General features: G+C 45.7%; 1 protein-coding gene across 1 annotated transcript in view; it reads left to right on the top strand.

The window, feature by feature from the left end:
• MAP3K3 (mitogen-activated protein kinase kinase kinase 3) overlaps positions 1-17,625 on the top strand; it is a 57,075-nt gene continuing 39,450 nt past the window's right edge. The window contains exon 1 of the mRNA XM_020796115.3: positions 1-311. Coding sequence (XP_020651774.2) covers positions 308-311 — 4 coding nt within the window. The 5' untranslated portion in view covers positions 1-307. The remainder of the gene's footprint in view (positions 312-17,625) is intronic.

Here is a 17,625-nt window from a genome sequence, read left to right as displayed (position 1 = left end):
CGTAAGCGCAAGAGGCTCTCGACGCCGAAGAGGGTTAGTGTCGCCGAAGGAAGGAGTCGAGCGGACCGACGGAAGGCGGGTGGGGGGAGGAGCCGTCTCTGCCGCCACTCCGGGCCTGAGGAAAGGAGTTGCGCGAAGGGGGCTACCGGGCGTCAAAAAGCCTTGGAATGAGGCGGCGACGACGGAGGTGGCCGCTGTGAGGGTGGAAGGAAGGCGGGCGGGCGGACGGACGGACGGCGCGAAAGGAGAAACGGGGATTGTCCGAGGGACGGGGTCGCCACCCCCCTCCACCACCCCGGTCGCCGAGATGGGTAAGTGGAGGGGGGGGAGAGAGAAAGCCCGCCTGGTTTCGTGAGGTAACCAGGGGCGGCGGCGGGGGGGGGCGCCTGTAAAAAGCAGAGAGAAAACGGGGAGTCGGCGTTAGCAGAGGAAGGAAGCGCTGCGGTTACGGGAGGGCGACTGTGGTGGGCAATGGGGGGGAAGGTGAGTGGAGTGCGCCCCCCCGAGTGCGCCCGCCCTTCCCGCCCGATCTTCTTGAGGTGGGAACTTGCCTGAGGAGGTAACGCCCCCCCCCCGGAACGAGGTAAGAGGCCGGAGTGTCTGAGCCGCCGTTGTCGTGATAAGTCTCGTACTTAGTTCTGCTGAGGATCGAGTATATATCCAACATCCAACTCCTGCTCTCTATAGATGGGGTAGGAGTTGGATGTTCGGTCCTACCTTGGGCTCCAGGGACCGCATCACGGACAACTTCGGCTGGATTAGATCAACAAGCTCCCCATATTTGCTCAGTTCAGCACCCATCCACGTGCCAGAGGGGGCATCGTGGTGATTTCGTGTCTTCGTTAATTTCCAAGACGTGTTGGTTAGTAGTGAAGTTTTGCAGGGACCCACGGTGAGCCTTAAGGGAATTGCCTCAGACATCTGCAGATTTTAGCATAGTCGGATGAGAGTGAGGGTGACTTGCAGGCTGGAAGTGTCTTGAAAAATGCACGGTGCTAGACTTCTTGCAGCAATAGTAGGCAGACTTCACAGTGGTCAAATCGACTTTGTTTTTTTCAAGGACCTTCAGATCTAATGGTTGTTGTGGTTTTTTTGGCTGAACATGCCCTAAAACAAGCTGGACATGAAATTCTATTTCAACATACTGAAATACTGGACAACATCAGCAATCATTGCATCAGACTGCACAGGGAAGCCATTGAAATCCACAAGCACCAGCAGAACTTCAACAAAAAAGAGGAAAGTTTGAAACTCAACAAAACTTGGCTTCCAGCTCTGAAAAATACAGCGTGCAGAAGGTCAGCGACCTCTACCCAGCCACAAGGACTGGGGATCATTACGCACAAAAGACCAGCTAATGACCCATCAATCACAGTGACAGATAATCTCTCCTCCTTATCACAACAATACACCCACAACAAGACACACTAATCACCCATCCCCTGAATAGGACAAAAGCCTATCTCAGAGCCATAAATACTCCACTCCCAAGCAAACTACACCATGTGAAGGTTCATGTATGTGGGCTTCCCTTTTCTTAAATCACCAGACTCAGTTTTCCAAAAAGGATTTGTGTCATTTATTAACCGACGGGGTTCCAACTTTAACATGTTCTCTTGGTTGAGTCTCTTGTTCGAGCAACGGCTCTCGCAAGGGTAACCATAAATTCTCTTCAAAAGGGTTAACCGTATCAACGTTCCAAGGTCCAGCAATCACACGTTCTGGATCAACATTCTCAAACTCAGGTTTGGTCTGGTTCAAAAGCGGGAGGGTCTCTTCATCCCCCATCCATCCCCACAATGGGGATCCCTCTCGTGAGTCACCCCAAGGTCCAGAAAACACCCCATCTTCCGCAGTTCTTCTAGATGCCATGCCCGGCGTGCTTCGTTTTCTCTGGCGATGGCTTCTTTCTCCTCCCTAGTTTTTCTCCATTCCCGGGTCTCAGACTCACCCCAATAGGAAGGTCTCTGGGGTAAGCCCCTTCTTCTACGGTTCTCTGCTTCAGCCTTGGACACCCGAACCTGTTCCCATTTCCCTGTCCAAGGGTCCTGCATCCAAACAGTTTCCCAACCACCCGGGATATTGTCCCGGGTTGTATTTATTTCCCCTAACCTGGTTTCTGCACAATGGTGTAGTGGGGTTTCACTTAACTGGGGCTTATTTTTGGGGTAGGGCTTATATTATGAGGATCCTGAAAAATCATACTAGGGCTTATTTTCAGGTTAGGTCTTAATTTGGGGGAAATGGTACTTTACTACCATCAAATGACAACCATGTGCAAGCTGCAACAGTGAATTAGGGATTGGCGGTTAAACTTGCGAACAAAGTTTCCTGCTGTAAGGCTTCCACTGAACAGTGGAAGGCAGGCTGAATGGGTGTTGGGTTGAGCAAATCCCTATCACAGCATCTCCCATGGGATATATGAATATGCATGAAGATGCCCATCTAGATGTCTTCAGTGTACACATAGTCAACCACCCCTTTGGCACACAAAACTGTGTCTAGGTCTTTGGCTGCATTACCCCAGACTCCTCATTGGTTGTCTCTGGGTTGTTCATCTTGGAGTCCTCCTTCATATTATATTCCTCTCCCTGCCCCCACCTTAGCTCCATCTGTGCCTTTCTTATTGCTGCCAGCGTTCTGCTTAGATCCACCTCCACCGTACTAAAGTGCTTCCTATTCACTGCCACCACCTCCTGGCCTCAGGCTGGCTGACCCAGTTCTGCACCTACCTGAGGCTGGCAGGTGCTACCTCTGACAGGCCCCTCCAGAGGGTGCAGGGTGAGGGCAAATGGCCCACCCAGGACCCCAATAGTGAACCCACACACACACACACTCATTTAAAAATTCTGAAATTCTCCAGAGGCAGAAAATCATTTATTTAATAAAACACAGCTCCCAACCCTATGTAGTGTTTGATTCAAAAAGAACAAAACAGCCCATTTTTCGAAAAAGGAAGATTTCATATCTTTGGGGAGAGATGCTGCATTTTTGCCAATCCATTTGATTCCCTTGGGCTCCAAGGGCTTAAAATTAGTCCCTCCCATTCACTGGAAGGATAATTGTAGCATATTGGTGAGTTCTCACTCAGTGTTTATAAGATTTGTAGAGCCTTTTACTGTTGTAGTGGTTCACCTATTTAAAATGGAAATAGAAGAAGTATACCTAGTCATTCTGCAGGAGAATACCTATTCAGTTGTTGTTATAATTTGTTGGAGCAGGCAGGGATTTCGAACAGATTTGGGGGAATAAAGTGGAAATCCTGTTTGGCGGCATCTGCAGAGTCACCATGTTCTAGCGGTCCAAACTACCAAATTGAACTACAGTGAATTAAATACCGGAAATAAAGGAATATAAAATAGAGAAAAGGTAAGGGAGAGAGCCAAGTGGATACTTCTGTTCATTCTTTATAAAGCTCCTACTTCATGGTAACAGTTGAAATAATAAAACTTTTCTACAGTATGGTTTGCATTTCTAATTAAAAGATGAAAGTTTTATTTCAGTTAATTAAGAAGAATCTGTTAAACAAGTGCTTAGTATGTTTTACAGATTCAACCTGTGTATGTTTGCTCACTGGTATATACCATTTAGTTTAGCGGAGTTACTTCTGAGTCAGCATGTGTAGAATTGCAAACTATCAATAGAAATATCGTAGCCATGCATTGAAATCTCTTACTTCTGACATTTAAAATTATGAAACTATTACCATGAGACAATATACTGTAGTGCCTCGCTTGACGAGGATAATCCGTTCCAGCAAAATCGCTGCAGAACAAAATCGTTGTCAAGTGAAAGTGAAAAAACCCATTGAAATGCATTGAAAACCAGTTCAATGCGTTCCAATGGGCGAAATACCTCAGCGTCCAGTGAAGATCCTCCATAGGGCAGCCATTTTCTGGTGCCTGTACAGTGAAAAAGCCTTCCTAAACACAGCGGGGAGTCATTTTGAAACAGCAGGTGGCCATTTTGAAACCCGATGATGAGCTGTTTTGATCGTCATAAAGCAAAGGCCTGTGTTAAGAGAAGTCTTTGATAGATACCACTTTGTGGAATGCCCACTTTCACAGCTGATATTTTCCAAATACAGTGGTGCCTCGCATAACAAGTGCACCGTTTAACAACGAATTCGCATAGCGATCCGTTTTTTGGGATCACTAATGCGATCGCATACCGATGGTTCCAATGGGCAAAAATCGCTTTGCGATGTCGGGGGAACAGCTGATCGGCGGTTCCAAAATGGCCACCGGAAGACCCAAAATGGCCGCATGCAGCGTTTTCGCGCCTTGCCCTCGCTTACCGAGGACGTGAAAATGCCTGCGCTATGGAGGACCATCGCTGAACGGTGAGTTTGGGGCCCATTGGGTTTTTCTATTCCGTTTAGCGATGTTTCCAAATAGCGATGGTTAATCCGGAACAGATTAGCCTCGCTATGCGGGGCACCACTGTACTGGAGGAGAAGACATTCCACGATGTAGGCATTACCATGAAAGAGGCTCAGTTCTGGACTGCTTCCAGATGGCAATCTGAAGGTTATGATATAGCTAGCAAAGCCTCTTAATGATCACACAGGCCTGGGCAGGTGCTTGTCCAGGCAGCTTATTCCTAAAATATGCGGGACTTAATATGCCAGCAACAAGATATCAGACTTGTCTCAGTAGCTCATAAGCAGCCAATGCATTTGTTTCAGCACCAACCTAACGTGTCTAGCCAACCAGGTTTCTAACACTTTGTCTTGCCAGCCACATTCTTCACAGCTTCCAGACCAGGCACAAGGATAGCTCCACATAAAGCAGCATTAGACTAATCTAAACTTACCAGGGAGCAGACTGGAATGGCTATGCCAAGTTAACAACCATGGCTGACCGCAGAGAGAGACAAACTTCTTTATTGGAAGCCAGGAGCTTGTTTTCACAGAGTACATGTTCATGAGTTATGTGCCCTGTCTATGTAATACAGTGCATTAGTCTGGAAAGCTATGTTCCTCTGTCTGTGTGTTTGCCTTCATAACTGGTTTTGTCTTTATGTTTCTTTTGCTTGAAAGCTACTTTTTTGAGAATTGGCAGCTAGATAATGACAGTGTGGGGGAAGAGTTTTTACTACTCCTGGCTACCTCTACCTGATTCTTAACTTGACTGACTCTCAGATTTCCTCGGTGTTTTGTTACTGTGAAGCTTTATCACTTAAGTTTCCTTAAAAGCCAACTTTAAATGTAGACTACTGTTAGTTTCCCCAAATTTCTGTTGCAGCTAATTAGATCAGAAGAATCTAGTTATGAAAAGGGAGTACGTTTTAGGTATTATAAGCTATACAATTCTGCAATTACTGGTGGGGTTTTTTTACTTATTTTCCTAATTTATGTTCTGGCTGCTTATACTGAATTATTATTTAACTAAAAACCTTTTCCCATGTATCTGTAGAAAATCTTATCTCCACTTAGGCTTTGGCATTTTCTACTCTTGGCTTGACTTTCCTTCTCTTAGAATTATTGTAACAGATTCATGGTCTGAATCAGTTTTGGGCTTTGATAAAAAGTCAGTATGAATTGCAGAATAGGTAGGACTGTAGAATCATCTGCAGGTGGGACTGAAATTGTCTAGTAACTTCTGACTTTTCTTCTGTCTTATATTTTTGGTAAAATATTTGTAAAATATTTTTTCTGAACTGCTTAGTTTTGATGAAAAGACTAATCAAATTTCTCCTTCAATTGTGGTGTTACCTCTTTACAGTAATTTTTAAAATTTACCTTCAGTGATTTAATAAAATGTATTTGTTACCCAATGTAGTGTAGTGGGTTGTGTGACAGGCTAGGACAGGGGAGCTGGGTTTGAATCTCCAACTTGTCCATGGAAATTCACTGTGGAAGTGGAATTGGTAAAACTACTCCTTAAGTATCTTTTCTTGAAAGTCTTAGAGTTTGCTATAAATTGGTTGCAACTACATGGCCTATAACACAATTTGAAGGCTATGCAATTCATTTTCATGGTGGCTTCCTGATCTCACATAATGTCCTTTAAATAAATCTGCCATTAGATGTTGTGCATGCTCATGTGTTTTGATAGACAAATTATATATTTTATTTCTGTCTCTTCTACATTTGATCCTAAAGATGGCTTACATTCAAACTAAATAACATATAATTGTGTTTAGGGTGCTTGCCTTCCTAGTGTTTCCCTGGGGGCAGTATGTTCTCCCTCTCTCCTCCTTCTCCCCTCCCTGGTTCTATGTACCATCCTCCCACATTTCCACCTCTTCCTCCCATTGCTCTTTCTTTGACTTCCTCTTTTCTACTTCTACCTCCTTTTTTATATTTCCCATTCGCTATAAGACTTTTCCTGGGTTTTTTTTTGGGGGGGGTCGCCTCCTTTTCTTGTTTTTCCCTTTGTCCCACCTGTGCATGAGTATCTTCTAATGCCCCTTCCGATTTGGCTCCTTGATATTCTGATTACTCAGGAAAATTATATTCCACCATCTATAGGAGAGCTGCTGGTGTGAAATTCTGTGGGCCCTGGGGAGGAATGAGATGGCCCACCAGCAGAGGCCTCCACTCCTCTGTCTTTTTCCTCATGCTGTATATGCACAAATCATCTAGGGTCCTTGCTCGTCTATAAAAAATAAATAAAAATGACCCTCCACAGATAGTGTCCATGTCAACTTTAAGAGCAAGGAACATTTCTGTTCAAACAGAAATGAATGTGGACAATTCTGGGTGAAAAGTTCTAACATTTGCTGCAAATTTGTATAGTTCATATGTGCTTTAAATGTAAGAGCAGAGCTTGCCAAAAATCAAGGACAATTTGACTGATTTGCGTTTCTTCACACTTTTCTAATTAGACTGTTTAACCCATTAACATTAAAATTAATGGATGAAGAGTATTTATCATAAACATAAATATTAACAAACAGGATTAACTGAACCTATTTAACTGTTTGCTGTCTTTGGAATATATACCCTTACCATCATTATAATTATAAAGGATTCCTACTACCGTTTTAGCATCCAAAGATGTATTTCATTAGCTACAATTCAGTAGTAAGTTGCAATTTAATCAGTGGAGTTTATAGAGTTGACTCAGCAAATCCCCATTGGTGCACCTAACGTGCTCTAGTTCTGACTTATTACTGGATTTCCTCCATAGTTTCTGACCTTTTTCTCTTCTTTTTCTTTTTTGCTACTGCCCTGCCTTTCATGCCCCTGTTTTTTCTTTATTGTAGTTTATCTCAGATTTTAAGTTGCTCCTCCATGCAGTTTGTATTCGCTTATATTAAAATGCAATATGTATTTTGAGATCAGAAATGTTTATTTTTCTGGGCACAGTCAAGTATAAGGGGAAAGATCTGGATTGTGATTCTTCATGGAAAAGAAACTTTGAGCCTCCGTACACTTTGACCAGATTCCTCTGAGGAGAAGGTGCACAAAAGGACAGTTGTACAAGCAGTTTCCCCCTTTTGCTCCACTGTCTGTTTTGCAGTAAGACTTGCAAGTAAGTTGTCATCATTTGCTTTAGCAGTAAATAAGCATGATACATGTCCTCCTAATAAAACAGACAGTTGCTCTTATGCAATTGCATAGGATGGTGGTTCTGAACCTTGGGTAACCCAAGTGTTCTTCGGCTATAACTCCCAGAAGCCTGTACCACTAGCTGTGCTAGCCAAGGTTTTTGGGACATGCAGTCCAAGGACACCTTGGTTACTCAAGATTGGGAACCCCTGGCATAGGGAAGTAGGATCTACTCTCTACTTTTCTGTGAAGAAGAAATTATAGTTTTCTTCTATAATATTGATATTAAGATTGAAGCCTCCTCTACTTGAGTTCACTTTCATACTTATTTGGAAATATGCCCTTTGAAACTCAGGTGTGTTTGCCTCTGAACAGGCAGGTTCAGGATTACAGCATTTATTTAGCTTACCTGTCTTCCTAATTTACATAAAGAGTTAAAATAACTGTCTGTCTCTGAAGAGATAATTTATCTTTGTAAAAATAGCCAATATAAGTACAGTTGCTTTAAATGCAATGGCCATAATCTTGTTGGTGTCCCTGAAAGGTTTTCCTAACTTGTCATGGATACCTGAAGGACTGCCTCCTTCCATATGAGCCTACCCGGCAGTTAAGATCTAGCCAGGGGGCCCTTTTGAAAGAGCCGTCCCTCAAGGAGGTAAGAGGGACGGCTTGCAGACAAAGGGCCTTTTCGGCAGCTGCCCCCAGACTATGGAATGCCCTCCCGACTGAGATTCGTCTGGCGCCGACACTGATGACATTTCGGCGCCAGGTCGAAATCTTTCCTGTTCCAGAAGGCTTTTAACTGAAATAATATTAGCTGTGGGTCTGATGGCAATTTTATATATATTTTAATTGTATTTTAATTGTACATATCTTTAATGTATTTTAAATGCTGTAAGCCGCCCAGAGACCTTTGGGTAGTGTGGGCGGCATACAAATTAAATAAAATAAATAAATAAATAAATAATTGTAGCTAATAGATAAGATGCTGGGGTATGTTTTGCTCGTCAAGTTGGGCACATGACAAGGCATGAGACTAAGACCTGTTCCACCACCTTATCTGTTAGCTTTAGCAAATTACCCAAATCTTAAGTAAAGATCAGAAGGATTATGGCGGGTGTGTGTAACAAACAAATAAACAGTAATGGTACTATGAGACTAACAAAATTATTGCAGTATGAGTTTTCATGGATTACAATTGACTTTTAAGGCACATTTTGCTGAAGTAGTGGATTACTAAAAGTGCAACCAACAAATACATTAATGTGAGACATGCCACTAGACTTTTTTTTTTGTTTCATTATTACAAATGCTGAAGTATAGTTCCGTCTTAGAAAATTGCTGAATTCTGTAGAATCACAAATTGCTGCCATCACTAGCATTAGAAAATGGATATTAGGTAAGGGAAGAGTCAGATTATCAAAGGAATACTTGTGATCCTTGTTTCAATACAGATATGGCAATTGGTGGTTTGGGTGCTGAAACAAAAGCTCCTAAACACAAAAGAGGTGTATTTCTGTGCATTTTATATTCTTTTAGTGATTGACAAAGGAAAGCCTCTTAAGCACAGTTTTTTTTAATTTATGAAAGACAGTTTCATGTTTCTTTTGTGTTCCTTCTTTCATGTAACCTTTTGGGCACCCTTTAGCTCTTTGTCAAATTGCCAGAGACATCTAATAACAGCCAACCAGTCAGAATGTCCAGGGAGAGTGGGAATTTTGAATCTGTAAAGTGCCATTCAACACATGACAAGTGATATTTGCTTCAGTTGTTCCTTTTGTGCTGAGCTTTTAGTAACCTCCATTTCTTTTTCGTGGCCTCTGTGAATGCACACATATGGGTGTTGTCTGCGCCTGCGCTGACTCTCTTGGAAGATTCTAGAGCTAAAAGTAACAATTTTATGGTGTGATCCTCCATGAGGTATATGCTCCTCCCACTCACCATCTTCCCCAATTCCTTTTTTCCACCGAGCTGAACGGTTCTCAGGAAAGACTGAGCGCTTCGCTATTTGCCTTTTGGCTATTTTCCTAGGCTCCTTTGAGCTTTTGTTTGTTTACCTTTACTTTAAATTACCTACTTAGTGATCCTCCACGTCTTTTGTTTGCCTAATCGGCTTCCTGCGGTCTTTTTATTCCCTTCCCTTTCCCCTCCCCCCCCCAGTTCTTTGCTTATGGCCTCACCGTCTCCTTTTAAAAAGTGTATGACCTGTGCGAATAAAATTGCACTTTCGGACGGTCATACCCAGTGCCTTTTTTGTTTGGGTGAGGAACATCCTACCCATTCGTGTCCTGCTTGTAAAAATTTAACCAAGCCGGCACTTAAACAGAGGCTCCAAAGACTCCGGTCTTACCTTTGATAAATAGCCATGAATCCTCCTACTACGTCATGGGTCAGGGAACAGGGGTAAATTACCCCAAGTGGGGTAAAAGTGAAAATCCTGGGGGTAATGAGCAGAGTTGAGCTTCAGAGTATTTTTTGCATTCTCCTCTTTCACCCTCATTAAGAGGTTCTTTAAGTCCTCACTTTCTGCCATGCTTTTGCATAGTCAGTGAAGCAGAAGTAGATGTTTTTCTGGAACTCTCTGGCTTTCTCCACAATCCAGCGTATGTTAGCAATTTGGTCTTTAGTTCCTCTGCCTCTTCGAAATCCAGCTTGTACTTCTCGGAGTTCTCGGTCCATGTACTGCTGAAGCCTGCCTTGGAGGATTTTGAGCATAACCTTGCTAGCGTGTGAAATGAGTGCAATTGTATGATAGTTGGAGCATTCTCTGGCACTGCCCTTCTTTGGGATGGGGATGTAGACTGATCTTTTCCAGTCCTCTGGCCACTGTTGGGTTTTCCATTGATGATGATAAAAAAAGCACACTGGTCCTTTGATACTGGGCTGTGGCACCAGGGTGGGTGACATGACCTTTAACCTGGTTTGTTCCTTTTCGCACACCAAACATAGAATGATTAAAGTGGTAGGGAACCCCCCCCCCCAATTCTGCATTGGCTGTCTCTAGCAAGCATGTCATTGCTAGCACCACTCTGGCAGCCACTAATGATCCTCTGCAAGCTAGCAAAAATTTAATGCAACTTGCTAGGCATGTTGGACACCTTACTACTCCCTATACCACACCATGGCTGGAGTGCAATGTGTTCCAGCAAAAATAGTGCACATCTTTATCAAATTTGGTGCATCCTGCTAGTTCGGTCCACAGCCTGTGTAGATTCAATAATATTTTTAATTCAAATAATGTATGATTTCCTTCCTTTTGAATCAAGGGGGTAATGTCGGCGTATATAAATTTTTTGGGGTAAAAAAGTTCCCTGACCCCTGTACTACGTCTTCAGAAGCGGCTAGATCTCCTGGCCTTTCAGCTGATAGACTTCCAGCGGGCCAGTCTACTTCTGATTCTACCTCTGTGCTACCAGCTAAGGACACTGTTGAGAAAGCAAAATCGTCTGGTAAGTACAAGTTGCCCTCCTCTCAGAAGTCTCGAGCGCACGATGCAAGCTCGAAGAAAAAAGCCTAAACCTGCCCCTAAGAGGCCTAGAAAGGACAACATTCCCTGAGTGGAGCCCCCTCAGCCTTCTCTGCCTTCCCCTATCCTCGAGGAATCATCCAGAGAAGAGAAAGGAGAAACAAAAGCACCTCTCCCTGCCGAGGTCCGTGCCATTGCAAGGCGATTTTTGCCCTTTTCCAATGGTACCATACAATTTTGACCCCTTCATCTGGCAAACCCTGTACGACGGATACCAGCCTGAACAGGCTAAACGGCCCTGAATGACGCCGGAACTTCCCCATGCCGCCCCTTTCGTGGACTCAAATCGCCTCCGCATGACCACTTTGGCCCCGACAGCTTCAGCTCCGCCTGTATGCCCTCCTGCCCCATCTAAGCCAATGCCTTTAACTCAAATGCGAGACAGAACTCATGAAGACGTACCCCTACATCCCGCACCATCAATGCCGGACCTGATGCCATCTCAAGGCCCTTTTGAAGGCCTACCGACCCAACGGCACCAAGCTCCCCTGACAGAGGGCTTTGGTCCATCAGACTACCCTTCATCCCCAGGCTCCCCTGCATCTTTGGAGGTACAACACTCTGAGTCCTCCCATGAGCCTGAGCTTCCCCCTCCAGTCCCAGATACGAGGGGCAGCCATGCTTCGTCCTCCTCGGATGATTTCTCCTCCTATTCTATGCTTATTTTCCAAATGGCACAAGCCCTGAATCTCGACACCAAACAGCCCTCATCCGCGGATGCCAACCTGGTGTTCGATGACATTAACCAGGAGCATCCTGTTCCTTTGAGTCTCCCCTTTAACAAGTCCATCCTTCAACTTATTAAGGATACTTGGGGAAAACCTCCTTCTACTATGCAGATTTCTCGCCTCACCGATGGCCTCTATAGGACCCACGGTGTGGATGCCGAATTCCTCAATAAACATCCAGTGCCTAACTCTTTTATTGTCGAATCCAGTCAGGCCCGAACCCAGGCTAGGTCCAAGCCTACCCTTGCCAACAAAGACGGCAGAAAAGTTGACACAATGGCAAAACGAATTTACTCTCTGAAATCCTCTTTGCTCAGGAGTATCAGTTACCAGGCAACTATGGGCCCCTTTCAGCGTCATCTTTGGAATCAAGTCCTTCCTCTTATTGACTCATCTCCTGAACCCATGAGATCTGATCTCATCAACATCCATTCGCAAGCCATTTCTCTTGCCAAGTATCAGAGGATTGCGGCGCGACACTCTGCTGAAGCCACTTCTAAAACTTTGGTTACCTCCATCTCTATTCGACGCCATGCCTGGCTCAAATCCTCACGATCTCTGATGACACCAAGTTCAGAATCGAGGACTTACCCTTTGATGGTGCTGGCCTGTTCAATTCCACAACTGATGATACCATGGAGGGCTTTCATAAGAAGCGCAAAACTGCGCGCTCCTATTCGGCTCAGCCATCTACCTCTTACCAATGGCCCTTCTATCGTTCGGGCCAGTTTCATCCCAAACAATACCAGAATCAACGGTTACAGCCTTATAGACAGTATCGTCCCCATCAAACCAGCAGGTCCTTACCTGCCCCTCAACCTCTGATGGCATCATACCGGCCTCAAAGCCTACCTCGGCAGTGACAATCCTTTTGTAAAGGACAACGAAAGGGTAAGCAATATTGACAACTACCTATGCCTGCCTTTTCTGACATTCCTCTTTACCCACTGAACTGTACCAGACTGGCCCCATTTTTCCATCCTTGGCAATCCGTCACCTCAGACAAATGGGTTCTGTCCATCATAGCATCTGGCTACCTCATAGAATTCTCCGAATTACCCCCGCTGGGGTTTATTTGATACACCCCCTACTCCTCTGCTCTGCAGGACAAGGTTACCAAGCTTCTCCAGAAACATGCCATTTTTCCAGTCCCTACTTCGGACTCCAACAACGGTTTCTACTCAAAATACTTTATTGTTCCTAAAAAAGATGGAGGCCTCCGCCCCATCCTTGATCTCACTCACCTCAACCATTTCATATCCCCCCGCAAATTCCTCATGCTTACACTGGACTCTATTATCCCTTTGCTTTCGCAGGTAGACTGGTTCATAATTATCGACCTGCATGGCACCGGTGGCTGCCTTCCTCTGGCTACAGGGAGCAAACATTTATCCCTACATCAACGACTGGTTGATAGTGGCGACATTGTACCACGACGCCATAAAAGCATGAGACACAACGCTCCATACACTTCACAGTCTCGGCCTCAAGATCAACCTCGAGAAGTCGCACTTGATCCCAAAGCAGACGGCCAAGTTCATAGGCTGTCATGAGTACAGCTGAAGACCTGGAACCAGAAGAGTTAACTGAGGCTGAGGAGAATGCTGAGCAATCAGAAACACCTGATTCGCCTCCAGATTCTCCTTCCCCAGCAGACAAGCTTCAGGCCAGGCTTCGGGGAAGACTTATGGCAAAAAGGTCAGAGGATCGCTCGAAGGCTGCCCACAGAAACATCCGTTCAACTAGCCTTGAGTACTGACAGGATGGAAAGGTTTCCAGCAGCTCAAGGGGCTGTTTTACTATAAAAGCAGCTCCTAGTCAGCTAGAATTCCGTGGAAGCAACAAGTCAAAACCTCTGGCTTGCATCCACGCTCCTACAACCTTGAACCGTGTTTCCTGAACTCCTGACTCTGGACTCGGACTTTGGACTACGTTGTGTATTTGACCTTGGACTCTGACCTTGGACTACGTTCTGTGAGTTGTTTTGGTAATTGGATTTCGGCTTTGCATTCCTAGTATTCCTGACTTTGGACTGGCTTATCAGCCCTCGGCTGTTGTAACCCCCGGGAACGTGACATAGGCATGGAAATAGACTCCCTCCATGCAAGAGCCTTCCTGCCTCCAGGTTAGGCATCCTTCAGTCTCGAAAGACTGTGGTAGTGTGCTCTGTATGGAGGGCTTGGAACAGCGCCTAGTGTGGCTGAGAAGGCCAATTCGAGAGTGACAGTCCCTTCCACACTGAAGACAAATCCAGTCTGTCCCCTGTCCGGCTCCCTGGTTTTGCTGCTTTTGTGACTTCCTCTTTGCCTCGGCCTGCTGGGCAAGGGTCTCTTCAAATTGGGAGAGGCCGTGATGCACCGCCTGCCTCCAGGCTGAACACTCAGATGTCAGGGTTTCCCATCTGTTGAGGTCTATTCCTAAGGCCTTCAGGTCTCGCTTGCAGATGTCCTTGTATCGCAGTTGTGGTCTCCCTCTGGGGCGCTTTCCCTGCACTAATTCTCCATACAGGAGATCCTTTGGAATCCGACCATCAGCCATTCTCACGACGTGCCCGAGCCAACGTAGACGTCGCTGTTTCAGTAATGTATTCATGCTGAAAATTCCAGCTCGTTCTAGGACTGCTCTGTTTGGAACTTTGTCCTGCCAGGTGATGCCAAAAATCCGTCGGAGGCAACACATATGGAAGGTGTTCAGCTTCCTCTCCTGCCGTGCACAAAGGGTCCAGGTCTCACTGCAGTACAGGAGTGTGCTTAGAACACAGGCTCTATAAACCTGGATCTTCGTATGTGTCGTCAGCTTCTTATTGAGCCATACTCTCTTTGTGAGTATAGAGAACATGGTGGCTGCTTTGCCAATGCGTTTATCCAGCTCGACATCTAGAGAGAGGGTGTCAGAGATGGTTGAGCCAAGGTACACAAAGTCATGAACAACCTCCAATTCTTGTGTGGAGATGGTAATAGAGGGAGGTGAGTCCACGCCCTGGCCCATGACTTGTGTTTTCTTCAGGCTGATTGTTAGTCCAAAGTCTTGGCAGGCCTTGCTGAAATGATTCATGAGTTGTTGGAGGTCTTCAGCAGAGTGGGCAACAATGGCTGCATCATCTGCGAAGAGGAAGTCCCGCATGCATTTCAGTTGGACTTTGGTCTTCGCTCTCAATCTAGAGAGATTAAAGAGCTTTCCGTCTGATCTAGTCCGGAGATAGACGCCCTCGGTTGCAGCTCCAAAGGCATGCTTCAGCATGACAGGATCAGGAAAAACCAAAAGGCTGTCCGCCTTTTCCAAACACATCACTCCGTTTCGGCGCATCACGCCCAACACCTCCTGGGGCTCGTGGCATTGACGACGGCCGTCGTCCAACACGCCAGGCTCAAAATAAGATCCCTGCAGGCATGGTTCCTTTCCCTGTTCAATCCCGAAACAGATCTCCCTTCTACCCTACTGCAGGTGACACCAGAACTAGCCTCCCAGCTCGACTGGTGGACTCGCTCCAACAACCTTCTCATCGGCAGGCTTTTCTCACCTCTCAGACCTTCCATACAGGTCACGACCGACGCCAGCCCCACGGGGTGGGGCGTGCACTGCCTTCAACACACAGTCCACAGACTCTGGTCAAATCAAGAACTGCCACTTCACATAAACCACCTGGAACTATTGGCAATCATCAAAGTGGTCCATGCTTTTCTTCCCCTCATCTGAGGCCAGGTAGTGCAGTTGGCAACAGATAACACCACTGCTCTCTTTTATGTCAACAAGCAAGGAGGTACCCACTCCCCTTCTCTGCTCTACCTAGCTGTCAACCTCTGGGAGTGGTGCTATTCCCACCATGTTTTCCCTATTGCCATCCACATCTCCACCGACAACACCTTGGCAGACTGGCTCAGTCGGCTACCTACGAGAATACACGAATGGACTCTGAATGATGTCATCTTTCAGCACCTGTGCCGACAATGAGGCACTCCCTCACTAGACCTCTTTGCAGCCGATGCCAACAAGAAATGTCCCCAATTCTGCTCCAGAGCAGGACGGGACACCAACTCTCTGGGAGACGCATTCCTGATGGACTGGTGTTGAGATCTCCTTTACGTATTTCCCCCTCTGCCTCTAATCCAGAGAGTAATCGTCCATCTGTGACACCTGGTCTCGATGTCGTCGGACATGCTCCTCCTTCCTCTCCGCCCAGATCTCCTCTCGCTTGACCACGGCCTCGTTCTTCACCCAGACATCGCCTCTCTCAGTCTTGCGGCATGGAGGATACTCCCGACGTGATGCAGGTTCTTCTTCGAGCCCGAAAACCTTCTACTACCCTCCTATATGAAAATAAATGGAAGTCTTTTTTAAAATATACTCATGACAATAACTTACCCGCCATACCTGTCTCTTTGAAGATTCTGCTCGATTACCTCCTGCATCTCTTCAGTTTTGGCCTTTCCCAGTCCACATTAAAGGTTTATCTTTCAGCCATTATGGCTCACCAGCTGGATGATTCTCCCTCCTCCAAGTTGTTTTCTCACCCAACTGTCAAGAAGTTCCTCAAAGGGCTCAACAACATTCACCCTCCTCAACAATGTATCATCCCCCAGTGGTCACCACATCAATGCCTTGATGTGGCCTCCGTTTGAGCCCATGGCATCCATCGACCTCAAATTCCTGACCCTTAAATCGTCCTTCCTTGTTCCAATCACATCAGGCAAATGGGCCAGTGAGCTCACTGCTCTTCGAGCTGATCCTCCCTGTATCCAGTTTCACCCTGATAAAGTGACTCTTTATTTTGACGTTTCTTTTCTCCTGAAGGTGGTCTCTGACTTCCACCTCAACCAACCCATCATACTACCTTGCTTCTTCAAGTCTCCTTCATCGCCCCTAGAACATATGCTCCATAATCTCAATGTTAGACGTGCCCTGGCTTTCTACATTGAAAGGACAAAAGCCTTTAGAAAGTCCAATAAACGTTTTCTTTGCTTTCACGGCCCACACAAAGGGGCCCCAGCCTCCTCTCAATCCATAGCACGTTGGATTGTACAGACTATTTCCCTTGCTTACAGCCTGTCGGGGAAATCCCCTCCAGAACATTTGACAGCTCATTCTACCAGGGCGCTGTCCACCTCTACTGCCTTTCAACCTGGCAGCGAGGTTCCTGACATCTGTCGTGCCGCTACATGGTCCACACCGTCCACGTTTGTCAAGCACTACCGCCTGGACGTCAGAGCACGCCAAGATGCTGCATTTGGCAAAGCTGTCCTGTCATCCTTCTTACCGTGATGACCCACCAACCAGTAAGTGCAGCTTGCTAGTCACCCATATGTGTGCATTCACAGAGGCCACAAAAAATAAAAAGAGGTTACTTACCTGTAACCATAGTTCTTTGAGTGGTCCTCTGCGAATTCACACAACCTGCCCATCCTTCTCCTCTATCCGTCACGGGTTGATTATATAATTAATTAATTCTTTCCTTCATACCCGGCAGATAAAATTCAGGAACTGGGGAAGATGGTGGGTGGGACAAGCATATACTGTACCTTGTGGAGGATCACACCATAAAATTGTTACTTTTAGCTCTAGAATCTTCCGAGAGAGTCAGCGCAGGCGCAGACAATACCCATATGTGTGAATTCACAGAGGACCACTCAAAGAACTATGGTTACAGGTAAGTAACCCCTTTTTTGTATTGATGCCTGCATGTTTCCTTCTTGGATCTTTTCCTTTTTTGTCTTTATTTTTGGGGAGATCCCCTCCATAATTTCTTTGGACTATTTTTGCTGCTACCAGACAGCCTGATTCTGCCAGCATAGCTGTCTCACTTCAACTTCCCTTGGGGAGTCACCTTCCTTTTTTTTTGGTCCTTTCTTTTCTTAAATTATTTTTGCTGCTGCCAA

Source organism: Pogona vitticeps, chromosome 6, assembly GCF_051106095.1.
Source record: "Pogona vitticeps strain Pit_001003342236 chromosome 6, PviZW2.1, whole genome shotgun sequence".
NCBI lineage: Eukaryota > Metazoa > Chordata > Lepidosauria > Squamata > Agamidae > Pogona > Pogona vitticeps.
The sequence above is the reverse complement of the archived record's forward strand: the minus strand, read 5'-3'. Positions and strand labels throughout refer to the sequence as shown.